Genomic DNA, 25984 nt, shown 5'->3' on the forward strand with positions numbered 1-25984 from the left:
ATTTCTAAAGCATTTGATTTCATCTTAACCTTGAAGTTTTGAGCATTTCAAAATAAACATACTGAAAATAAATCAGAAACTATGTAAGAAAAATCTTTCAAATCCACATGAACTCATGCAGTTTAATTTAAATGAACTTTAACAATTATTTCTGATGTGTACACTGCATACTTCATGTGATCAGATGATCATTCAATATGTTTTTTTAAGATATTTTTTTAAACACATTTCCTAAATCAAACTCGTCTTGATAGTAAATAAGTGATTTTGCTATTTTTCAACTTAATTAACCTCGTTTTAAAGATATTTGGATTTTTTTTTTTACTGGTAAACTAGTGAAAGGAACCCGATTTTATTAAATATTTTCTTATTTGATCAGTGCTTGACTTTACCAGCAGGGGTCAGTCTTAACTCACTTATTTGTATTCCCTTCTTCTTTAACACAATAATCATTTAACCAAGGAGCTCCCAGACTGCACTACAGTGCTTTACAATTACAGGCTAAATCAAATGTAAACCGAGGCAAAAGGAGGCAGAAAAGATATCGACATCTTGTTAGAAAAAAGAAACAGATCGCTCCATCTATATGTAAATGAGCTCCAGGCTTTAAAGACATTTGCATTAGTGATTTGAGCCGTCAGGGTTATTGAAGGAAAACGCCGTTTGAGCCGTGCTTAATGTTTGGCCGTTGATTTATGGCGGGAGCTGCGACTTGTTCAGCGCGTGGGAGTTTGAGAAAGAGAGAGACACAGATAACATCATACAGGGGTTTTCTACTGAGCTCAGCTGCAGAGGAAAACACTGGAAAGCTCTTGGCAGCAGCAGCACAATTAAAACCAATCTCCTGCAGTCAAGCACTGGAAAAGATCTCTGCAAACAAAGAAAATCAAAGCTGACTGAATCTAAAACACCATTTGACACCGATATCTCACAGCACGATTATCACATGGCTTACTGTAACAGGGGTGATTATAATCAATAACAAATGAGTTCCATAATATAAACTAGGTTTTTACATTGCCTAGCTTTTTCATTTGTGTTAAGAGTGTTGTGGCTGGCTGCAAGCGTGTTGCTTTGCATTGATATGCATTGCTAAGGTTTCTGGGTGGTTAATAGAGTGTTGCTTACAGATTGAAGAAAAAAAGTCTCTATAATTTTCAGTTTGCTCATTTAGCATAAAACCCCTAAATATAACCATTCCTATGCAAGAGACACCCTTCCTAAAATCTAAAGGCAATTACACATTTTCATGTATAAAGCCCCATTCATACAGAGGGAGACAATATAAATGAGAACACATCTCATTATTAACTAATTGCTAACTATGACTTTTGCTTTGATTAATTCCTGATTTGTTTAGTTTATGCGGTCAGGTTAAGGGATCTGAAATATGGTCATGCAGTATAAGACATTAATATGTGCTTTGTAAGTACTAATAATCAACCAATATGCTAGTAATGTGCATGCTAATAAGCAACTAGTTAATAGCACTTTCCGTTACTTTGAAGTGGACGCATTGTTATGCATATCACATTAATGTTGTGAATAGTGAGGCAGGAGCTCCTCTCACAGAGCCGTTATAGTCTGAAGCACTCAGTGTCGTGGCTGTGCGTGAGTCTGTCATGGTCATTTGCTCCTCTGTGCTGATGGAGTCAGTCTATAAGCACTGAATAAGACACCATTAGGGTCCTCAATAATGCACCAGTCACTCAGGCCAACAGGTTGAAGGTGGAGTGAATTCTCCCCGGTGTCGCATCCCACCGTGTGAACCCCAGGGTTGCCAGATCTTCCTGGATCACGGGTGTGTGAGTGTCCGGCTCAGGACAAATCTGGCATTGATAGTAGGCGTCCGGAGCAGTAAGAGGCTTGGCATGCTGATCGTCAGCTCCCACGAGGCCCATTTTCCCACTGCAAAAATAGACCATTACTCCATGCCTTTCCCCAACTCCGTCTGGAACCGATACGGCCTGGCTCCTCTTAAACACAGACTCCTGGGATTGAGCCAAAGTCCTCTTCCATCCCCTGCACTGTTCTCTCCCATCCTGTTTGTCATGCCTCTCTCCCCTCGCTCAGAAACACAGTCTCATCTCCACAGTCTCCGCACGCTACAACAATGGCGCCCCGCACAAGATTTCACCTCAAAGAAAGCTCCTTAACTCAACACAAAAAGGACTGACGCCAGATTACGGAGGGTTCGTTTCATTTGCAATCCATCCTGGAAGAGAATGACTGGAAGTTTTTAAAAGGACAGACTATTGAGGAGCAGTGGAGCAGCCAGTGCAGTCTGTTAACAGTGTTATGACAGCTGGCAAACTGGCTGTGACTTGACGATTTTGATAGTGTGAGTGTGTTAGTCGGAGCTGTTTAATGATCGTATTAACCCTATAAAGCCTTTTTTGTCATATTTGATGCACAAATGTCTAAGGCCTCTCTTTGTCAACATGATTAAAACTTGGGCGAAAACTCTGTTGTGCTCGATTTTCATGCTTTCCATAATTTTTTTGCAAGTAAAAGCCCTTTTAGTATAATTGTAAAAATGCCGAACCTTCAGGTGTTGTTGTTGTGATTTTGTTTCACAGATTTTTATGAAGTGTGTATATATATATATATATATATATATTAATAACCTTTATATTTGTATTAATATTTCAAGATGAACAATTAGTTAATCTTGACTAAAGGAACTTAAGCTTACTTGATTATTAATTTAGAAAATTGTATAAAAAGCTGAGTATCACATATGATACACCAGGCTTTTGAGAACGATTGATTTGTACATCTCTCATTCATCAGTGTATTGCGTTATATGATCAAAAACATAAAAACGATGAAAGCTACAACGCTTTGATCACAAAACTAAGCATGTATTGTGCGATATGTATAGTGACAACTGAAATGTATATGTTTTATGTAAGTCGTCTCTTGTACTGTTGTAAAGATCTTCAGATATTCACATTTTTGACCATATAAGTATCAGCATCTACACCTATTTGCATATTTGTTTGGGCTTCTGGATAAAATAAAGGTGTTTTTTATGAGCTACACATTTTCCTGTATTATGCCATATGAGCCATAAAATATGTTTCAAACCATAAAACACCGGGGGGGTTAAAGTAAGAGTGAACGTAATCAACTTTCTATCAGAACTTACTCTCGTGTCACTTCAAACCCATTTGACTAACGTACTGTAGAACACAAAAGAAGATGTTTAGCACAATGAATAAGCCGTTTATTTTCCATTAAATGAAAACATTTTGCAACTACAGTTGCAGTCAGGCTCCAAATGTGCCATATTATAAGTCTTCTGAAGCCGTACAATCACTTTGTGTGAGGACCAGGATGAAACTTAAATCATTATTCCTTGACACCCGTCTCAACCACTGTAGTTCTCCGATATATTCCTTTAATAAATCGCCATATTTTGGGACTGCAGAGCCAAAATATCACCCCCTACAAACTTGAACTAGTATTGTAACTCATCTTAGTTCCAAAACTCAAACACATCTTGGATCAAATGAACGTGTTCATCAGGTTTATTGTGTGAAGTAAGACCACGTTAGCCCAGGATGCCCAGGATAGCTTAATGGACTGCTTAGCACTCATGCTCTGACCTGCTTGTGTGGATTTCCTTCGGGCTTTCTTAATATCCTCCTCTGTTTTGTTGCTCAATTTGATCTCAAGCTGCTGTGTTTTCACTTCGAGATCCTTCTGTCTGTCCGCTAGAGCCTTCCGTGCCTGCAAAACACCACACAAAGCAATATAAAAAGACTAACCTTTAGCCTAGAGTACAAAATACAGTAGGTGATTTGATTAGCAGTTTTTTTCATCCCTAAATTGAGACATCTAACTGTTTCATAATTTTCTATTTCCTACCAAGTAGACGCTGGGGCTAATACTGTTGTTAATAGATGTTCCCACTCTGCAGCATACAGTCAGATAAAGCAATGAATCATGTGAGCTCCACTGTCTGAACTCCCGGTGAATGCTGCCGTATTGCGAGGCAGTGAAACTGTGCTCAACTTCGTTGCGTAGCCGATGGTCACTGTTGCTCATGTCGCCAGGAATGGTCAGCTCTCTTTGGGAGTGAATGATGGATATCTGGCCTGGGGTCAGTGCTGATGTTCAGTCAGCAGGATGAACACAAGTGAATCACTCAAGGCATCATTCTGACGTGCTCTCATTTCTCATCCAGCCATCTGCTGTCCATGCAAAAGTTCGAACAGACGTGTTGACACAATGGCTTCTGGGAAACGTTTTAGAGCCATTTGTACCGACAACACACAGACTTGAGAAGGCATTTTAATTAAACATGCTTGACAAAATCAGGATGGACTTAAAGTTCCCTCGTGAAGAGAAAGTGCACTTCAGTAGAATTTCAAAAAGAGCAGTTATTACAGAAATAATATTGCTGTGTCTCTCAACCCATTCTCAAGAGCATGGAGGAGATCTCAGGTGACAGGCAGTTCCTCCTTAACCCGTCAGCAGGACCGGTATCTGCTCATCTGAAGTGCACTTATTTTTCACAAGGGTTTATGCTAAATATTCATGCACTTTGTACCTTCTCCACAGCAGCGTAACGGCTGACCAGCTGCTTCCTCAGGTCAGCGATGTGGTGGTCGTATTTCTTCATGTCTTTTTTAAAGTTGTCTCCTCTGAAGGTCAGCAAAGGCTTCTCGACTTCACTCTGGAGCTGGAGACAAAGCCCTCTGCATCAGTTACACAGCCGCAGGGCAAATCACTGAGCACATGAACACTGAACAGCATCTGAAAGGAACTTGTGAGGGGTGTGGGTTCTTTGCATTTGGATCGAGTTTTTGCTTCAGTAATGATGATGATGTTCTTTAAAAGAAAGGGTTTTTTGTTTTGCGGTCGCCGTAAATCATACGTGATCTGAGGGAATAAGACTGCAGAATCACCTCCATCTTTCTGCAATTAATCACCCACACTGGTGCTAAATGGAGCACGCTAGTGTGAACACGGGAAGGCACAGCGGTGGAAATAGACAAATCGCAGCAGACTGAAGAAAGCTGTGTAGCTCATTACATACAGGCGGCTAATAACATCTCCGAGGGGAAGTGTGGCGAGTGGGGCGAGGCCGAGAGGCGTGGGAACGAGGAGTGAGGCCAGGTGTAGTGATTGAAGATGAGCTACACCTGCGCCCCACCGCCGGTCTTGAGTCCCACGTAGGAGATGGAAGGATATAAAACTGGAGTGACGACCGTGAAGGACGAGAGAGGACCAGGCCTGGGACATTATTTTATGTGTTTGGCTTTTATTTGCGCGCACCAGTCGTCCGCGAGGGGCTGGTGCGCAGTTTTGTATTTATTTTCGAATATTAAAATGAATTTTGATTGTGCGCCGGTTCCCGCCTCCTTCTTCCCGATGAATATGGAGATTTGATTATTACAGTGGTGCCGAAACCCGGGAGAAGGAGGGACGCGCTGCTGAAGATCCCTCGCCACTGTGGTGAATCCGCGGTGCCCTCGAGCTGGCGAGGTATGTGCCGCCAGGGACGCTCGAGGCGGTGGGCTGGAGCGAGTTGCCGGGGACGGGCGAGCTCGCTGCCGACCGCCCACGACAAGGAGGGGCGGCTGCCGTCCGTGAGGGAGCGGAGGAGTCGGCGCCGTTCGCCAGGGGGCCGGAGCCTGCCGCCTCCGTGACGGAATCCGGAGGGGCAGGGAACGGGGGACTCCTGCCGCTGCCCAAAATCGGAGGAGCCGTCGCCGTCCATCGGGCGGCGGAGGAGTGTCGCGCCGTCCGCCGAGGGCCGTCCAGTGCCACCGCCGGGCACCGCGGAGGAGATCACCCAGCCGGTGGAGGGCCGAGCAGCAGTGCGTCTGGGAACCGGATTTTTTTTTTTTTTCCTCTCTCCCCTCTCTCGTCCTTGTCGCTCCTCCTTCCATCTCCTTTTCTCTCGCCTCGTCTGTCCTACCCCCAGGTTCCTGCAGGTCCCCGTGAGCGGTCCCCCCCGGAGGGAAGGGGGGGGGGGGGGGGAGTAGAGCGCAGTCTCGAGGGTACCCCCCGGCCTGCGAGGGGCGATGGGGGTATGTGGCGAGTGGGGCGAGGCCGAGAGGCGTGGGAACGAGGAGTGAGGCCAGGTGTAGTGATTGAAGATGAGCTACACCTGCGCCCCACCGCCGGTCTTGAGTCCCACGTAGGAGATGGAAGGATATAAAACTGGAGTGACGACCGTGAAGGACGAGAGAGGACCAGGCCTGGGACATTATTTTATGTGTTTGGCTTTTATTTGCGCGCACCAGTCGTCCGCGAGGGGCTGGTGCGCAGTTTTGTATTTATTTTCGAATATTAAAATGAATTTTGATTGTGCGCCGGTTCCCGCCTCCTTCTTCCCGATGAATATGGAGATTTGATTATTACAGGAAGCTATTCAGTACAGCACAGAAATGAAATAAAGGCCAGATACTTCGTCTTCCCTGGCAATGCATGAGCTTGGACTGCCAGTTTCTCAGCTGGATCTTATATTACCTCGATTCGAGAAATGTCACAACAGAGAACTGAGAATTGCTCACCTTTGAGGAGAACTTGAGATGGACCTCGGCTTCATCAGCTAGACTCTTCTTCAATTGAGCCCAAGCTTCTCCAAGAGTCCTAAACCAAACCAGAGCCCAGGAAAGATGGTTAAAGCTACTCTTTTACATTTCATTTAACACTATTACACAGTCGACTTTTAAAAAGTGTCATGAAAGTGGCTCTCTTTAAGAGACACTAACGTGGCTTTTTTATTTCATTCATAACGTATTATCTCCAAGTACATATTTTTAAATATATAGGCTACTTTTTTTTGCAGATTTGCAGTACAACAAAAGTGAACATTCAGTGTAATTAATCATGTGTAATTAACCACCAGTCAACATTTAAGTACATTTATATCTTCTCAGCGTGATCTGGATATAGCTCAATGCTCAATAAATATTTAAGTCCATTCTTATCCACATCGATGAGTCACAAATAGTGAAGGAAATGCAGCTAACAATTGTCCAGTAATATTACTTAAAATAAATAAAAAAATTGGTAACGTACCCTTCCTCTTGTGCTGCCATTGGGAACATGGAGAGTTTGGAAAGGTTCTTGGCATACTCCTCTTCTATTTTTATCCTGAAAAATGAAGCATTTATCAAGAAAAGAGAGCGATTAAGAAGATTTAATGTGACATAATCTCATATAGTACTACTGGCAGAACTCCATGTGCACCGTGCCAATATTACAGTCCTTCAGATCTGTATAATGGTAATATCATGTGTCTTTGAACATAGCTATCCTTCATCACTCTGTTATATAAGTATCATGGTCTTAGCATTTGATACTATCGCTGTGCATTTTGTAGTGGCTGTCTGTTCTTGTGATTGCTGTGATCCATTCCTATCTTTCCGATGGAAGCCGTAACATTTGAGTTTGCTTTGATTGTTCAATGTGAGGATCCTTATGCTGGCCTTAATATGCGAAAAAGTTAACTTTTTCAGTAAAATAACTAAACTTCCTTAAAACAAGATTGTGGCGAGTGGGGCGGGGCCGAGAGGCGTGGGAACGAGGAGTGAGGCCAGGTGTAGTGATTGGAGATGAGCTACACCTGCGCCCCACCCCTCGTTCCCACGCCTCTCGGCCCAGCCCCACTCGCCACAAAAATAACTTTACAAAAGCAGCAAAACTGCATAACACATAATGGTCGGATTTCCTAAACAATGCAAATTTGCATTAGTGCGCAATTCCATAAAAGCGCAGATGGGAGGGAAAATTTTGCGTGTGATTCACTGACAATGTGCACATTAAAAAACACAGATGCAGGCAGATAATTTCCATAATGACCAGCACTATCTACCAAAAGCAGCGCAAATTACCACCTGCTTTTTTGGACATTAAATAATGGCGCAAATATCAGTAATTTGATGAGCGCAAACGTTAGTAAATTGAGTTGCAAGATTCATTTTAAAACTCTCTTCCTGTGAATTTTGCGTCTGAAAGGTAAACTCCTACAAATGCATATTCAGTACACTCAGGCTCAAAAGTAACAGTGTCCACGCATTTTCTTAACTGAGCATCTTCAGTAAATCCTGACCGTACTATTTTAACGCCAAATGACAGTCTGCTCTTGTGCAAGCTGTTAATAAATCTGGCCTTAAGGCTTGTTTTTAGAGCATTTGAATGAAATTATTTTTCCCTAAAACATTGACAAAAAATAAAATAAAATAAAAAAACTTTTCTTGTTGTTCACATAAATGTCTTTTGTTTCTGGTATACAGCTGAACCAACACTCTTGAAGTAAGAAAAAGTACAGTAATAACACGTAAACACTGATCGAGTTAGGAAGTTGTAATGGCAATGTCAGGGGCATTCATATGTGAGTCCATGCAAGATGACAATCTACCATTTGTAAAAAAAAAATTCTGCAAGATTTTGTAATCAATTTATGAAGGTTCTATAAGCAGAATCTTCACCTATTCTATCATAGTTGTGCAATACTACCGTATTTTGTACATGCAGCTTGGATAGTTTTATTGTAATGAAAAAAGAAAGGAAACAGTCCATTCATTTCAACAAATTGACCATTAATACAGATGTTACATCTACTGCATTTAACATGTTCTCTCAATGACACACCTCGAGCTTGGGAAATTACCCATTAGTAATCACGAGTTTTCCACTCATAATTATAACTTTGTAGAGACATTCATTTGCGTTTAATTTGTAAATATGATCTTTCTGGCATGACTTAAATGTTTAGATGTTTGAACTGTAAAACCATACATTTTTATTGATTGTTTTCAGTGTGCAAAATAAGACACAACACTCAAAAAGGCATCAGGGAGTGAGGTGTTGTGTAAGAATGATGCTTGCCCACCTTTCTCTGATGAACTCTGCCATCTCTTTCTGCATCTGCTTCCCCTTCAGCTGTTTCTGCAGCAGCACCTCAAACCCCGACACTGAGGCCCCCTGAGGGTCCCGCTTATCGGCCTGCAGAGGACAGAGCAACATTACACACACGCAGCGTCATGTATGCCTCCACTTCATCAGTACCAAGCGGGCAACAACACGTGAGCACCATCAGATGTGTGCGAGAGCGGCCACATGTGTGTGTGAGTCACAGCGTGGGTTTGCATGAATCAGAGTGTGTGGGAGGGGGTGTACACCCTTGCGGGTGTAACTTTGAGTGTGCGTTTCAGTGAAGGGTGTGTATAGGTTGTTAAGGGCATGACTAATGTAATGTGAGGATTATTGATGCAGTCTGTGTGTGCAGCATGTTGATGAAATATGTTTTTCTTTCACTGCGCATGTGTGTGTGTGTGTGGAGGTGTAAAAGTCTGCTGTTGTGACGGCTGCTGACGTGCCATCCCACACATGACAGAAGTGTCATAACCTCTTCACACGCTCGGCTTGAGAAACAGCCAGGAAGAATCTTTCAGACAAAATACATGCATATGTCTACATGTCATTTCAATCTCTCTCCGGGGTTATTAGGAAAATATTCTCAGCCTTAGGCCATCAAAGAGTGTGTTTCTTCATCTGAACAGATTTGAAGAAATGTATCATTTCATCACTTGCTCATCAGTGGATCTTCTGCAGTGAATGGGTGCCGTCAGAATGAGAGTCCAAACATCTTATAAACATATTACAGTAATCCACACTAAGTAAGTCCATCATTGAAGTGAAAAGCAGCATGTTTGAAACAAATCCTTGTTTGGACTCTCATTCTGATGGCACCCATTCAAAAATCCAAATGCAAATGCACACTGACTGCCTCAGATTAACTGTGAATGTCCTTCTGGATCTCATTTACATCTTTCTTTGTCTTATCTGTCTGTACATGTGGCTCAAATTATATTTTTCTTAAACCTGTCAATGGTGATGATTTGAGGAAATATGCGGTCATAAATCTTAAATAGTCGTAGTGTTGCTGTGCGCTTGCTAGGTTGTTTCGGTGGTTGTTTATTAGCTTTATAAAAGCAATAAACCGCGTGAAGCCGTGGGTTACAGTGAATTTATAACTTCTAACCTCACGTCGTGCCTAACAATGCCCCTTAGCTGTTATAAATTCACTGTAAACCACAGCTTCACAGCGCTTATAGCTTTAATACAGTGATGCTAGTTTTGCCCATGTTAACAGCATCATGCTATTCACAATGTAAAATAAATAATTAAATAAATACATAAATAAAACCTCATTAATAAGCTACAAGATATCGGCATTAAAAACAAAAACAAATGTGTATGTGTATTACATATCGTGTTATGCAATTAAATCTTGTTTATATATAATATATATTATATGCAAAAAGACAAAATCTGATGAAGCAAATGATTCACAGCCTTGCTGTGAAATGCCATCTGTCATAAAATTGTCAAAACAAACACAAATATATATGTCTGCCTACTGCAATAAAGTGTAAAAAAAAGAAGAAAAAAACCCCCCAAACATTAGGTCTCCTTTGGGTTGAATTTTTTTGGAGGCTTTAATATCAATGTGTGGACAAATTCCTCCTTCATCAAACAGTAAAATCCCTCGTTTTAACATTGCTATTTAAGCCACGCATGATGCTGTTTCTAAGCCAATTACTCAGTTTAATTTACTTTTCTAAACCATATTATACTCACATATAGCAAATGTGTGCTGACCCTGTGTGCTGTAACATAAGTTTGTCTAAGTGAGTTGTTTTCTGTCTTTCTAATGGTATTAGATGTGGCTGGCTCAATGGTATAGTATCAGTACTCATCCACTGCAGTCCACCAGACATGACCGTCCTCCTTCTCTCTCAGTCTCTCACCCAGAAATAGTCGCAGTAGCTCCATTCGCTGGGCTTGAGAAGCTGCTGCTCCGGCGCAGACATGGACACAGGGAAGGTGACGCAGTTGATCTGCCGTGAGATAAAACAGAGGAAGGTCAGCTCACGGAGTGCTGCTTTGTCAGGTTGGTTTTATTTTCAGAGGAGTGAGACCGGGATGGCTTGTGTAAGTGGGGAGACAAATAAAAGGTCACGATGCAAAAGAGAAAGACTGGTCATATGGGCCGTGACCTATAACAGCCTGCGGATGGACAGAGTGATGGTGAAAAAGAGAGAAAGAGAGAGCGAGAGAGAGTATGTTTATAATGGCAAACCATTTTTAAAAGCCTAGTCTTGTTTTCTCTATACTGGTACGTTTACCAGAGCACACCACAAGAAATACTGTCTATATAACACGAGAAGAATAAAAGCTCATTATTGCATACAACCACTTTACACGTTTCTTTTTTTTAAAAGTGTAAGCACATACAAGTGCACTTTATCAGACTTTTTTAACTTTTCTTTACACATTGGATTGCTGTGCATCCACCAGCAAGCATTTATGGTAAATTCAAATAAACTTTAATGCCATTCCTATTGAAACGTGTATGCCAAGTATTTAAGTATATTTTTATGTGATGAAGTTGAATTACACATGCTTTAGTATTTAAGTCAACACATCAAAATAAGTGTGCTTCTTTATAGCACAACAAACGAAACCTACTGGTTTAAAATCTACTTTAAAGTAAACCTTTAAATGTGACATTATTACAAAGTGCGCTTTTTACAAGAATGAAATTAAAGTATCTAAAGTACACTTCACTGGCCTTTTATTTCTTTTATTTTACAGTTTTTACTATACTAAAGGATTTGAAGTAGCCTACACTACATTCAGTACAATTAAGCACATTTCTTTTTCACAAGGGTAAGGCTACAATGGGATAAAGGTCCTACGCTGACCATAAAATGTACAATGATCAGAACAAAATGACTTTATTTCATAAATATTGATGGAGCAACATCACTTGCAATAATCAAAGACGGTTCTGATGTAAAATAAAACACATACAATCCTGACACTTTTTTGATGTTTGTTGGAAATCTATCAGCTCGAACAAAACTGAAATTCATAAAAGTCTTTGTCTTTGTGTGAGTTTTAAGGACACTCACTAGCTACAGTGTATAATTTAGACACATTGTAAAAATCACTACATTTTCCATCCATTTACCTCAAAATCAACTTTTTGTCAGCCTCACGGAATGGAACACTTCTGCAGTGCATAGCATTCGTATTCAGAGACAAAATACAAAGGCAAGGTATTTTACCCGAGGGCTTTACGCTACTCCACAGTATGCAGGTATGTTGTAAACTATTTCTATGTATGTATGTAAGACTATTTCATTCAAAACTAGATTGTTTCGTTCACTCACAACCACGAAACAAGCTAATGTTGTCAAGAGTGAGATTCCCAAACAATCACATCCAGCACTGCGTACCTCAGACTGCAGTTAGTGTGTGTGCGCTCATAAAGTGTTTGAGTATACACTCTAGGGTCCATGGCGTCTCCAATTAGCCTGTAAGCACTGCAATTATGTAATGCTCACCATCTGTACCGCCTCCTTGCCACTGCCAAACAGGATGTGCTCCCTGCCATAGCCCTTCAGTGCTTCAAACACACACTCACACTTATTCATGCTCAAATACACCACTGTAAACAAATTGCTTTTAACCTCTTGTTAGCAAGCTTTTCTTGCAGTTATGTTAACTTTGACATCTATTTAAAATGCTTATGTCATTCATTTTCTTAAACTCAGTTGAGGGAGAATATATTATATAAATAAAAACGTTTTCAATTAGAATTCCATTTAATATTCCATTTATAGGCACAAACGAACTAGGTGATACTATCATAATTTACTTTATGTATTGAAATAATTTCCATACTTACAGTTTATAGTGCGAACAATAAATTAAATTGCAACCACATATTAATACACGCATAAAACATGCATCCCTATGTTTTTTGGGATTTTTGGCACCCCCAGTTTTTCTGATTACAACCTGATACTTTATCCCTGAGGGGATTTCTTGAAATTCAGCAGTGACTTAAAAAAAAATAAAAAATAAAAAAATAATAATATATATATATATATATATATATATATATATATATATATATATATATATATATATATATCAGACAATTTAATTTATTGTTCGCACTATAAACTGTAAGTATGGAAATAATTTCAATACATAAAGTAAATTATGATAGTATCACCTAGTTTGTTTGTGCCTATAAATGGAATATTAAATGGAATTCTAATTGAAAACATGCTTTGTGCGATGATCATTCAACTTGTATTCAAAATATGCTAAAATTAAACATAGCAGGGTTAAAGGTCATTGCAAAAATGCCTGCAAATATCACTGCCCAAATATGCAGATTATTATTTTGTATTAATTATTTACAATATTGTTGTGAAAACAAAAGGTTTTATACAAAGTAAATACAAAAACATTATGTTTCATTTAAAATCATATATATATATATATATATATATATATATATATATATATATATATATATATATATATATATATATATATATATATATATATATATATATATAGAGCAAGTCTTCAGCAGTGACAAAAATAACTCCTTTTTAATATATGTATATATATATATATATATATATATATATATATATATATATATATATATATATATATATATATATATATATACATACACACACACATCTGCATCATTTGAGCAAATGGACAAAATGGTGCAATGCAAATTCTGCAAATCTGATCATAAAGACACACACAAAAACCACAATTGCAATAAAGACACTGGTTAGACGGCCCTTGCATGTGAACAGTGATAAGCCCCTGTCCATTCAACCCAGACGCTTCCTAATCTGATGCCGTTTGAGCTGATTTTCTCAATCGTGCCTCGTCACTTTGTTCATTTCATGCCTGGAAGATTGCTCTGATTTTCGTGGCCCCTAGATTTTCCTTTACAGTGCCGCCACATCTATCACTCCCGTTGTTTATCCTTCCCTCTCATCCTCCGCAAAATGAGCCCATTCATCAGATTCAGGCCCATCTTCTCTTCTAATAACTCCTCAGTGTGGTGATCCACCCTTTTCAGGAGCTCATTACACCCTCTGTCCACACTGAAATACATCCCCCACCACATACTTAAAAATCCAGCTTCCTCTGTGCTGATGTAAGGTCAGTTCATATCCACCAAAACTGTAACCTGAATCACCATTTGGGACACCGCGAGGGTTTTGCAACTCTTGATATTGCTGTAAACTGGTTGGTTGGGGGCCACAGTCATTTCAAACATGGTCTGTGAGCTCTACTCAGGTGACTCACAGTGGGTGCATTTCATATATATATATATATATATATATATATATATATATATATATATATATATATATATATATAACATTTCAGGAATTATGAACCAAAAACACAGTAGTCAGAATGGCCCAAGGGTTCTTGGTTTGGCAGGTTAGCTTTGGCAATTATCCCCCTCATGGCAGAAGCTGTGAATACACCATTATGTTTTAATGTATCAGAAATGTATTTAAAATTAAATAACAATCACAGAAAACAAAGTCAAAAACGGATCCTGCAGCACATAAAACAAGATTCGCAGTTCATTGGCCACTAGACACATTTTAAATGATAAAAACTAAAATATTAACAAATCATCTCAGAAAAAGTGAAAGTCAAGAAAGAATATAAAAACTTGAGAAGAAAAGGATAGACTGAGCACTGTAACACTGTTGCCATCATACAAAAGAATAGAACCAGGCAAAAGTTTGGCAATAAATGGTTTGTTTAAAAAGATGGTTCACCCAAACCCAGCTTCATGTCTTCCAAACATACATCAATTACTTTATTGACTGAAAAAAACAACAGCATAAAAGACAAATCAAAACATACAACAAAACACAAAATACAAAAGTAAAAACTAAACTCAAAATAAAACAAAATATAGAACACACAACTAAACAAAAAGCAAAAAAATGCAAAACAATAAACAGAAAATGTAGGGCAAAAAAAACGAAATTAAAAAACACAACAGAAAAAGTAAAAACTAAATAAATCTAAATTTCAAAACATAACAACAAAAGAAAACAAAACAAGAAGTAAAACAAAACAAAATTTAAAACATTCAAACATTCTTTAAAATATCTTTGATGTTCCAGAGAAGAAAGAAAGTCATACAGTACTGGAGCGACATGAGACAAGAGAGTAAATGATGAATATTTCTGCTTGATTTTTGGGTGAACTCTTGTTTTGAAAGTTAATTTAGCTTTTACATCGCTAGACAGAACAGTAATCATTGCCTTAAGTCAGGAGTTTGGAAATAAACTACAACACTGGCAAACAATGTGTTTATACCCCCGTGTTTGTGTGTGTGCTTGTATAGTGAAAGGTAAAAAACGGACGCAGTATTTGTTTGGGTAAGCAGAATGCCTGTGCCCAGTGTATGTCTGGCACGGGCCCATGAACCCACTGCCCCACTCGCTTTTAATGCCGTAATGAACACGGCTGCTGGAAAACCAACCATTTCTGCTGAACAGCCACAAATATCACAGACCTAATGATAGCATGCACCATGCATGAGAGACACAAAATCACCAGGCAAGCAAACAAAATAAATCTACAAAACACCAATCCAGTCAGCAGGTCTCTCTCCAGCATACACACGCACACACACACACACACACACACACACACACACACACACACACACACACACACACACACACACACACACATTCATTCATACAGCAATCACAACCGCTGCTCAGACTGTAGGGTGCCTGGCCTCTGTTGCCAAGCGACAAATTGCTTTTCCCGTAAGGGCTTTTTCCCCATTACAAGACAATAGTTGTACAATACCAATAACGGGTGACATCACTTCTAAGTGCAAAACATTTTTGCAAACAAACCTTTCTAAAACGTGGCCTCCATATATCTCTAGTTCACAGTATTCAGTTGTTTACCAGCGCTGGTACTACGAGCAGCTGTTGACAGCTAGCTCTTATTTGAAGCGCAGTAAAGTGCACCAGGACGGAGCGCGAGCGTGAATCAGTCAGCATAAGTGACATGCTATTGGTTCCACATTAGTGATATTCAAAAGATGCTCAAGGTGAGGCAAAAGGTAAAAGCCTCTAGTCCAGCCTTTCAAACCCCCAACAACCTCACGCTATTGATTCAACGTGTCTCCAATTCAGTGGCTGTCATGGAGAATCACTTGTGCGTTTTACAGAGAGAGCTAAGAATACCTTGTAATATATACAGAAATCCATATATGCATTACACTTCTAGTAGTTCTAATGCGTTTTTGCAATATTGATATTTATAGCCAGATTTGAGCGAAATGGTGCATTTGACCAAGATACAAAACAGAAAGATTCTGAGATAGTATCAGATTTACTATCTCAGTACAGTAAAATATAGTTTATATACCATAATGCAGTTTGATTGCCATAGACATCTCATGGGATGTAATATGTCTAAACTATTTTTTTATTATTTATATATCATTATTGTTTGTATAATGAATGATTTTTTTTCATATACATTTTTTTTGTACGATGTAGTTTGTATCTGTGTGTATACATAGTATCATTCATATTACAGTATATGGTAAAATTCAAGTATATTAATTATATACATGGTATGTAAGCAGTTCTGCAATCTCATTATATTTTTGAATTGTTTTTATTATTTATATATTATTATTGTTTGTATAACGTATCATTTTTTATATTTTATTTTTGTACTTTATAGTTTGTATCTGTATATATAGTATCAGTTACAATACAGTATATCCGTACTACAGTAAAATTATAGTATACTTATTAGCATATATAGCATAGAATCATAGTGCTAATTAAATTAGTACATTATATATAATACATTAAGTATAGCAAATAACTTGTGATATTTTTGAATATAAAAATGTCCACATTTGTATATATTTTTACTGTATATTTTGAATGTGTGTGTGTTTGTGTGTGTGTTTGTGTGTGTGTGTATTATATACTTTATATACAGTAAGACACAAATTTGCATAATGTTCAATATGATTGTGCGATTTATGATCATGTATGATTCAGTTAAATATTTCTTATAATGGTCAATCATCAAACTCTTTTCAAAATATCTGTGCTGGTCTTTTCAGTCTCACATAATTAAATAATTAATAATAATTAAAAAAAATAATTAACTTACGTCAATATCTCTTGTCTGTTGATTTATTTATTTGCTAAGCAGCTGTGTAATAACTGGAATAATGTTCAGCCATTCAGTGCTTATCAAGAAAAACTCTTCTGGCCGTAATGACGGCACATTGTCGCCTGCGCTTCAATAAGTAATCAGACTTCCTTTGTTAGAGGAAATGACACGTTTATTAACGCACACCACGTACGGATCCTAGAGCAGTGGGTCTATACCTGCCGCTAGAACCGCAGCATACTAAACACGCCTGAACAAACAGTGACAGGCTGAATGACAGCTTTCTTTCATTCCTCCCATATCACTCTCATTCATTTCTCCCTCTTTGTGCGTTTCTTTTTTTCTATTTCAACACCCACTAGTCAGTACTACTGCCTTTGTCACCATGGAAACTGGACTAGCCATGTCTTCCCCAGTTCTCTAGTCTTCTCCCTGGTGGGCGGTCTCTCTTTCTCTCCTCTGACGGACACCTCACCTGCCTTACACGCTCGCCAAAATATATCTGTACATCGCTCGCCGTCTTCACACTACAGGTTACATCACAGCAAGCCTGCCTTTAACAATATCTGTCTATTACATATACTGTAGTAACTGCACAGAGTCACCAATCAAGTGCTTTCTTTTTCTTTTCTTTTGAATGAGGGCTGCCCACAAAATCATCCCTGCTTTAAAAGTGGATGTTCAGGCTTATTTGGTAGGAAAGGACTTCCTGCGAGAGTTTTGCTGGGAATAAATCTGACCTGCAGTAGCATGCGAATGCAACATCTGACCTTCTGCGTACTGCTTTGTGAATAAAAGCAGTGTTTCCAAATGCACTGCAACACAACTAGTTCTTCTGAAAGCTTCCTACAGTGTATCATACATTTTTTTTGCACCTTTTCCAGGTGAAGCTGGATCAAAATGGGGTTCGAATACAGCTGCAAAGCCACGTCTCCGCACTCACACTGCATACATAATTAGAAAATAAGTGGCGTGGCTGTGAGCGCGCATACGTGCACAAGATTCCCACTGTCAAGCATCAGCCATGTCACGTAACAGAGCGTCCGCACAGCTTGTGCTGGCATTGAAAAATACTCTCCTCCACGGAGCGGTTGGACGCTGGTCAACAGCGTTTGGAACAGCAAGCGGTCTCTAGGGAAGTGGGCAAATCTGTGCGTGTTAATGCAAGAACACGGAGCAGTTAACAGGAAAGCAGGAAAGAAGACCTGATGTATTCTCCACTCCAGTTGGTTCCATTCAAATCAGTTCCCAAGAGTTCCATCATTGCAATTAAATCTCGGGAATGGTCATTTGAATGAACGCTTCCATGTTGGTGAATCCGTTAAAACAAGGGATTGCAAAACAGTGGTGATGCAATCCTCTAGTCATAGTGCATCTTCGCACTCTCAGAAGCGCACACACAAACTTCCAGCAACATCGCTCGTGAAACACAAACAAACACACGCACACACACACACACGCAGGCGAAGCTGTGAAGAGAGTGGCACAGAACACTGAGCAGATGTTTCACATCTGCGAAACACTTCAGGGAAACAGCCAACCACTGATTTGAAATCCCAGGGGCCAGATCTGTAGAACTCGCACATCCTGGCTCTTTCTGATTGATGTTGTTATTAAAGCTGTGACTGATGCATATAGAGCGTCTCTTCTATACGTCTCTACGTCGGCTGTGTTGGTGTCAATGTGTGAGAGCAATACTCACAGTGATTTTGGTCTCCTTGATCTCCTTCTCCTTATTCTGCCTCCTGGCCGGAGAGGTGGACCCTGGGCTCTGAGGGGAGAGACAGGAGGCATCATCAAAACTGCCCTCCGCATCAAAGCTTTCCTCCATCTCCATTGCTCCGTGCCTTCTCTCTTTCTTTCTCTTGCTGTCTCACTCTTTCTGCACTTTCACGCCACTGCTCTGCCACACCGCTCGAGTCCCGCGCGCAGTCCGACTGCCTGGCTGTGCTGCTGTGGCGAGCGATGCAGAGTGGAGCGTGTGTGTGGTGGGGGACTCAGGGGGAGGGGGTCGTGGAAGCGTGACGGGGGTGTGAGGGGGAGAGGAACAGGCAGAGAGAGGCAGGGAGGTAACCTAGACTTCAGCCACACTTAACAGGGCACACTGTCAACAGGATAGAGGGTCAATCTCTTTTCTGATGAACAGGTCGGGTTTCACCTCAAAATCAAAAGGAAGGGAAAAAAGAAAAAGAAAAATGAAATGATAATAAGCTTACAGAGCAAAGCCTGTTTTCAGGACCACTGACATTTTATTTTTGTAGTAATTTATTAAATAAAAACGGGTCAGATCAACTAACAGCCTGCACCAGCGCGAACCGTGTTTCGGCGTTAAAAGAGTGCTGTCAGGATTTAGGCTACTAAAGATGAAGAAAGGCATGGACAGAGTTATTTTTGAGCCTGAGCTTACTGAATATGCATTTGCAGGAGTTTCCCTTGCAGATACTAAATTTATGCGAGGATAGTATTAAAATGAAACATGCAACGTGATTTACTTACGTTAGTGCTTGTCAAATTACTGATATTTGCGCCATTGTTTAATGCCCCAAAAAGCATGTCTTAGAGTAGGGGGTCATTTGTGCTGCTTTTGGTAAATTGTGCTTGTCATTATAGAAATGATCTGGCTGCATCTTTGTTTATTAATGTGCACATTGTCAGTAAATCACAGAATTTTCCTTCCCATCTGCGATATTATGGAACTGTACTCTAATGTTATTTTGCCATGTTTAGTAAATCTGGCCTCTACACCTTACTGTAATATATATATATCATTTATAGAATTCTTTTTTTTTTAAATACAACCAAAAATGTAAAAAATTAGGAGGAGCTTCATGGTAGTGTATGTATTTTAAGTTATGCTAAAAAATATAAAATTGTGTGGAATTAGGATTTTTATGACTGTATCATAGTAATTATTGTACTAGTAATTAGTATTTATTTACTAAAACTGTGATTCTTTTCCCAAAGAACAGTAATAAAAATCATGGGGGGAAATGTGTCTAATTGTTATGTTAAATAAAAATGTATAATTAAAAAAAAAAAAAAAATGTAAAAAAAAAAGCTAAACATTGCGTTGTGTCGGGGGGGGGGGGGGGGTTTACTGCAATGAAAGTTTTGTAGAAATATGTTTTTCCCCTACAGAAAAGTAATGAGAATTTGGGGGTAAATGTTTGAAAAACAAACAAGCAAACAAATAAAATAACCCCCAAAATGCAGTTTATGTTCTTATAAAATATAAAAACAAATATAACTTGACTTTTTTTCTCTCTCGTTTTTGGAGTAAAATACTGGTTAGATGTTTCTTTGTAGAACTCACTCAAGAGAACAGGAAGACAACAAGGAACATCTATAAAGAACTGCATATGCCTGAGAAAGATCGTAGAGAACGGCTGAGAAACAGCTCTTCAGCATGCTGTTATGCGGTTGCTAGGGTGTTCTGAGTGGTTGCTATGCAGTTGCTTACTGGTCCAAGTCAAAGGAGCCCACCCCCAGTCCCTATGATATTCTGGTCTTGAGATATCAAGACTCGGTTCCCTCCTTCAAGTCTGGGATTTTTAACCCGCTTAATTGTTCTGCTGGTGTAAAGATAGTAAGTGTGATGTCTCAGAAAAGTAATCACACAAATCTTCTATCTATAAGGTATCATGCACAGATGAGCAATGAGCCAAAGTTCGATATCTAGAGCGACAATAATAGTAATTTGTGGCTTATCAAACACTGCTAATTTAAATAACAATATGAACAACTAAAAATAAACCAAAGAGCGTTAAAAATAGGTGAGAACAGAGTGTTAAAACGATGGGAGGCAAATGATTTACTCAAACGGCACCACGCCCCCTTCTTTCTCTACAGCGCTTGTGTGTTTGAGCTGAGAAGAAGGGAGGAGAGAGGAGGAGAGCGAGGGAGGAGGGGTGGAATGGGGCTAATTATCATTGGAGGTACACTGCAAACAACAGCACGCTGTCAGCAGAGACATAGCACATGACCTGCGGAAAACAAAGCCGTGTGTGCGTGTATGAGCTTATCTTTCAGACTGGCTGATGCTTCAAGGTATCTGTATTCATTCTGCATCAGTGTTAGAGCTTCGAGAGAGGTGCGTGTGTGTCCAAGGCTGGAGAACATGAGTGTGTGCATGTGCTTTATTTAAAGCTGCAGACGCAGCATCACCATCCTTGTGTGAGCAGGTGTTAGAGACTGTGTGCTTAGCGTGTAGGAGCAAACATCTCCCAGCATGCATCTAACTACACTGCGTCCCCTCTGTGCTTAACTGTACTAGCATAGCTCATGTGTTTGCATTATGTGTTGAGCGTCTGTACACCCGTTTACACACACTCCATCTTACCAATAAAAAAGCATGGCCAAAGAGCCAGCATGCACAGCACTAGGAGCTAACGAACATGCAAAACCTGACTTTCTGTCTTACCGTCCTGCAGAACATGTCGGCGCAGGCCCGCAACCTATGGTTCCGTTCCTCGCCGCTCGCCCGGTCCTCTTTGCTAACAGTTCTGCACCCCAGACTCTCCCAGTGTATCTCGTCTTCTCCGTCTAACCCTCCCCGGCTCCACTTAAACCCAACACCTTTCCAATCCTGGCTTACGATCAAACTCTAACCGCGTACGAGGATCCAGAACTGGGCTCTCCATATGGCCTACTCCTTGCTGTTCCTATTTGCTGATGACACAAGCTGCCCTTGTCTGGCTGTTCGTCGATCACGTGGGATAGGGAGGGTTTTACTTGGCCCTGCTTCGCCAGTTTCTTTAACTGTTACTGTTCCCAGATTGGCGCAGATGGCACCAGATTCTACTGACTCATATATTTCTGTCCGAATCCAAGTAGCAATGGAAGACCGAATTATTTGGTATTTGCAAATTATTTGCACTTCACATTGGGAATCATTTCACAGATTTTCCACAGAAAGATTATGGTTATATAATGCCTTATATGATGGTGATACCTCCGAATGAGACTGTACCTGGTTGCTGAGGCTGGTCTTCCTCAGGTACACATCTGGATGCTCGAGCACATGTCCAGAGGCTCCATGAAGCTGACGTCCATTTACTGCAACATAGAGGCAGGAAGTTAGTCTTCCTTAACTTCAAATGCTTCCCATGTACTGTATAAATGTTGGTGTGGCATAATGATAATTTAAGTTCAGACCGACAACCAGAGGGTTGCTGGTTTACTCTCAGAAAGGGTCCCATGGGATCCACCACTGTACCATTTATGAGGATGTTCCTGTAAGTGAACCCTAAGCCAGGAGGTTGTTGAACGGACAGTTCAGCAAAGAATTACAATTCTGTCATTAATAACTCACCCTCACGTTGTTCCAAACCCGTAAGACTTTTTTTCATCTTCAGAACACAAATTAAGATATTTTGGATGAAATCCGAGAGTTATCTGACCCTCCATTGACAACAACGCAATTGACACATTTAAATCCCAGAAAGGTAGTAAGACATTGTAAAAATAATTCATGTGACATCAGTGGTTCAACCTTAATTTTATGAAGCTACGAGAATATGTCTTGTGCACAAAGAAAACTAAAACTGTGACTTTATTTAACAATTTCTTCTCTTCTGTGTCAAACTTTGATGCATGTTCACGACGGAACCATGCATGTGCATTCCTCTGCAATCTGCTGTTGAAAACTAAGCTCAGAACCAACTTGAGAAAGAATCGCGATGCATTCGGAAAATCTCAGTCTATGCTGAATAATTTCTCCATTCGCGATGCATTGATTTATTTTCTCAGTGCATTCAGGTTCTACATCAGAATGCCGGCTCCTGCATAAGCAGCAACACATGAATGTACCATGCTACTTTTGTGAATGCGTTTCAAAGACTGATGCAGAAGAGAAGAAATTGTTGAATAAAATCATTATTTTTGCTGAACAAGGTAGTTGCATTGCTGTCTATGCAGGGTCAGAAAGCTTTCTGATTTCAAAAATATCTTAATTTGTGTTCCTGAAGTTCTTATGGGTTTGGAACAACAGAATTTTCATTTTTTGGGGTGAACTATCTCATTTAAGTTATAAAGGTGTGGTCACATTTACTGTACACTTTTCTTGGTTTGAATAGGATCCACACAACTGGGAAATTTTTGTGAGCTTAAACATTTTCACCATGCAAATTTTGCAATGTGTTCAAGCTGTTAATACACAGTGAGTTTGTGAGATTAATCGAACCAGTAACTGTAGCAAACAGTAACAAAGTATGTGACTTTTGAACAATCCATTTAAAGGAACTTTCAGACTGCACACATCTGACCACACAGATCGTGGTATTGTTTGTTTTTGCATGCAGCTTGTGAGGAGTGCTGCCGCTGAGAAGCAATGCTGTTATTGGTGGCACAATTGTTGCACGTCATGCCAATAATATGTAAATATTGGTTAAGCTCCCCAACAAACTTAAATGTCTTATAGTTCTAAAAATGATATAAATTCACAATCATTAACATTCTTTGCACAAGTTCCTCTCCAACCCACAGCTCATAATACACTGCTCTAAGTCAGACTGAAGTGTCTGATACTTACACAACATAGGACGTTTTAGACAGCAGTCAATATTTTTATGTCAACAGTTTTATGTATTCATCAGCTTATGTGAGCGCTGACGCATTAACACTGACTTAATAAACTCTTATTGACACCACACTGAAGATAATGTTCCAGATAATGCATTTTGTCCAAGTAGTAATCATATCATTGAATCTGGACCCACGTCTCACAGATGGCCAACAATCAGCTCGCACTAAGGCTGAACAGCCTGTGTGTACGTGTCCACTGACTGTGTCCAGTGGTGAGTGATTATTATGACGAAGGCTGTGGTACAATGCAGTTCTTCTTTGAGCTGTCCCTCTCCTTCCCTCAGAGCTGAAGAAACACACAGTCAGAGCATTAATGAGCCGGCCTACCCTGGTATAAGCACTGACATCCAGCCTTTGATACAGTCTCCTGAAACACTGGGAAATTGTTTTTCCTGCTACTGCTCTCACGCCTCAGATTTTTAGCCTATTATCTTGCAACATGTCTACTATTTAAGCCACTGTGTCCTGTGCTTCTGTCCAACATGCATTTTCTTTTTCTATATCTTTGTCCATAATGTCCTCTCTCTTCTTATGTGTCCACATGTCCTCTTCTTATATGTCTGATCTGTCCCAAAATTTCTCTGTCCATATACTATCTTTGCATCTTTATCGCATACTCCTTCTAGATCATCGTCCACATGTTCTCTCTCTCTTTCTGTACATTTGTCCATAATGTCCTAATCTTTTTGCTTGTGTCCACGTGTCTTCCTCCAACACATCTGTCTACTCTGTCCCCTCCTACCATTTTTGTCCAATTGTCTTTGTCTTTCTCCACATTCTACTCTTTGTACATCCTCCATAACACCTTCCTTCTACATCACTGTTCATCACAATGTCCCCTCGTTTTCTGTACTTTAGTCTGTGATGTCCTTTTTCCTTCACTGGTGTCCACATTGTATTCCTACTGTGTGACTGTGTCCATATGTCCTCTTCCAATACATCTGTCCACTCGATCCTCCACAAACATTTCGGTGTACCAAAATGTGTCTTCCTTTGTCTCTGTCCACACTGTACTCTTTCTCATCCTCCATCTACATCACTGTCCACCATCTCTCTTTCTATAGATTTGTCCATTATTTCGGCTCCCTTCGCCATGTTCTCTTCCTTCACCTGTGTCCAGTGTCCTCTCCCTATGTCTCTGTCCACCCTGTCTTCACCCTGTGTCTCTGTCCACCCTGTCTTCACCCTGTGTCTCTGTCCACCCTGTCTTCACCTGTGTTTCTGTCCACCCTGTCTTCAGCCTGTGTCTCTGTCCACCCTGTCTTCACCCTGTGTCTCTGTCCGCCCTGTCTTCACCCTGTGTCTCTGTCCGCCCTGTCTTCACCTGTGTCTCTGTCCGCCCTGTCTTCACCCTGTGTCTCTGTCCACCCTGTCTTCACCTGTGTCTCTGTCCGCCCTGTCTTCAGCCTGTGTCTCTGTCCGCCCTGTCTTCAGCCTGTGTCTCTGTCCACCCTGTCTTCACCTGTGTTTCTGTCCACCCTGTCTTCACCCTGTGTTTCTGTCCACCCTGTCTTCACCTGTGTTTCTGTCCACCCTGTCTTCAGCCTGTGTCTCTGTCCACCCTGTCTTCACCCTGTGTTTCTGTCCACCCTGTCTTCACCCTGTGTCTCTGTCCACCCTGTCTTCACCCTGTGTCTCTGTCCACCCTGTCTTCACCTGTGTCTCTGTCCGCCCTGTCTTCACCCTGTGTCTCTGTCCACCCTGTCTTCACCTGTGTCTCTGTCCGCCCTGTCTTCAGCCTGTGTCTCTGTCCACCCTGTCTTCACCTGTGTTTCTGTCCACCCTGTCTTCACCCTGTGTTTCTGTCCACCCTGTCTTCACCTGTGCCTCTGTCCACCCTGTCTTCACCCTGTGTCTCTGTCCACCCTGTCTTCACCCTGTGTCTCTGTCCACCCTGTCTTCACCCTGTGTTTCTGTCCACCCTGTCTTCACCCTGTGTCTCTGTCCACACTGCATTCTTTCTACACCTCAATCACATCCTTCTTCCACATCTCTGTCCACCATATCCCTTTTTAACCTTTGTCCACCAGGTCCCCTTCCTATATATTTGTCCTCTGTGAACTAAATGAAAATTTACATTTACAAATGTAACCGTTGTTGTCAAAACAGGTAAAGTTATCAGCAAAGCATTGTAATCTCAAATCTTGATTTATAGATCCTAGTACATGATTTAGCATTAGTATTACATTACTGAGGAACAATCGTGAATGTCGACATTTCATTAGGCTGTATCTTAAATATAAGATGCAAACTATGTTAACTGTGAAAACTGGCCAAACCTCTGTGGACAGGTGTTGACAGCTGGATCTGTGTGTAAATAACGCTTGCTTTAACTGTTTTCCAGTAG

The 25984-nt window shown here is 40.4% G+C and overlaps 1 protein-coding gene and 1 long non-coding RNA gene across 6 annotated transcripts in view; both read right to left on the bottom strand.

The window, feature by feature from the left end:
* gas7a (growth arrest-specific 7a) overlaps nt 1-25984 on the bottom strand; it is a 38870-nt gene that overhangs the window by 4493 nt on the left and 8393 nt on the right. The window contains exons 4-11 of one of the 3 annotated variants that reach the window (XM_052553263.1): nt 22025-22110; nt 18758-18826; nt 10779-10868; nt 8858-8970; nt 7042-7116; nt 6531-6609; nt 4559-4690; nt 3612-3735 (exon numbers count right to left, since the gene is read on the bottom strand). In XM_052553263.1, the coding sequence (XP_052409223.1) occupies nt 3612-3735; nt 4559-4690; nt 6531-6609; nt 7042-7116; nt 8858-8970; nt 10779-10868; nt 18758-18826; nt 22025-22110 (768 nt within the window). Of the gene's footprint in view, nt 1-3611; nt 3736-4558; nt 4691-6530; nt 6610-7041; nt 7117-8857; nt 8971-10778; nt 10869-18757; nt 19029-21475; nt 21710-22024; nt 22111-25984 lie in introns of those variants that run through there. The other 2 variants (XM_052553265.1, XM_052553264.1) reach the window with 2 other exon arrangements.
* On the bottom strand, nt 23270-25904 carry LOC127953922 (uncharacterized). 3 transcript variants are annotated; one of them, XR_008153365.1, is made up of 3 exons: nt 25570-25904; nt 25238-25458; nt 23270-24850 (listed from the first exon to the last, which is right to left on the bottom strand). It is a non-coding gene; the product is annotated as an uncharacterized LOC127953922 (long non-coding RNA). The 3 variants fall into 3 exon arrangements; XR_008153363.1 differs by having other exon boundaries at nt 25210-25458; XR_008153364.1 differs by having other exon boundaries at nt 25238-25266; nt 25459-25904.

The sequence above is a fragment of the Carassius gibelio genome, chromosome B3 (assembly GCF_023724105.1).
Source record: "Carassius gibelio isolate Cgi1373 ecotype wild population from Czech Republic chromosome B3, carGib1.2-hapl.c, whole genome shotgun sequence".
Lineage (NCBI taxonomy): Eukaryota > Metazoa > Chordata > Actinopteri > Cypriniformes > Cyprinidae > Carassius > Carassius gibelio.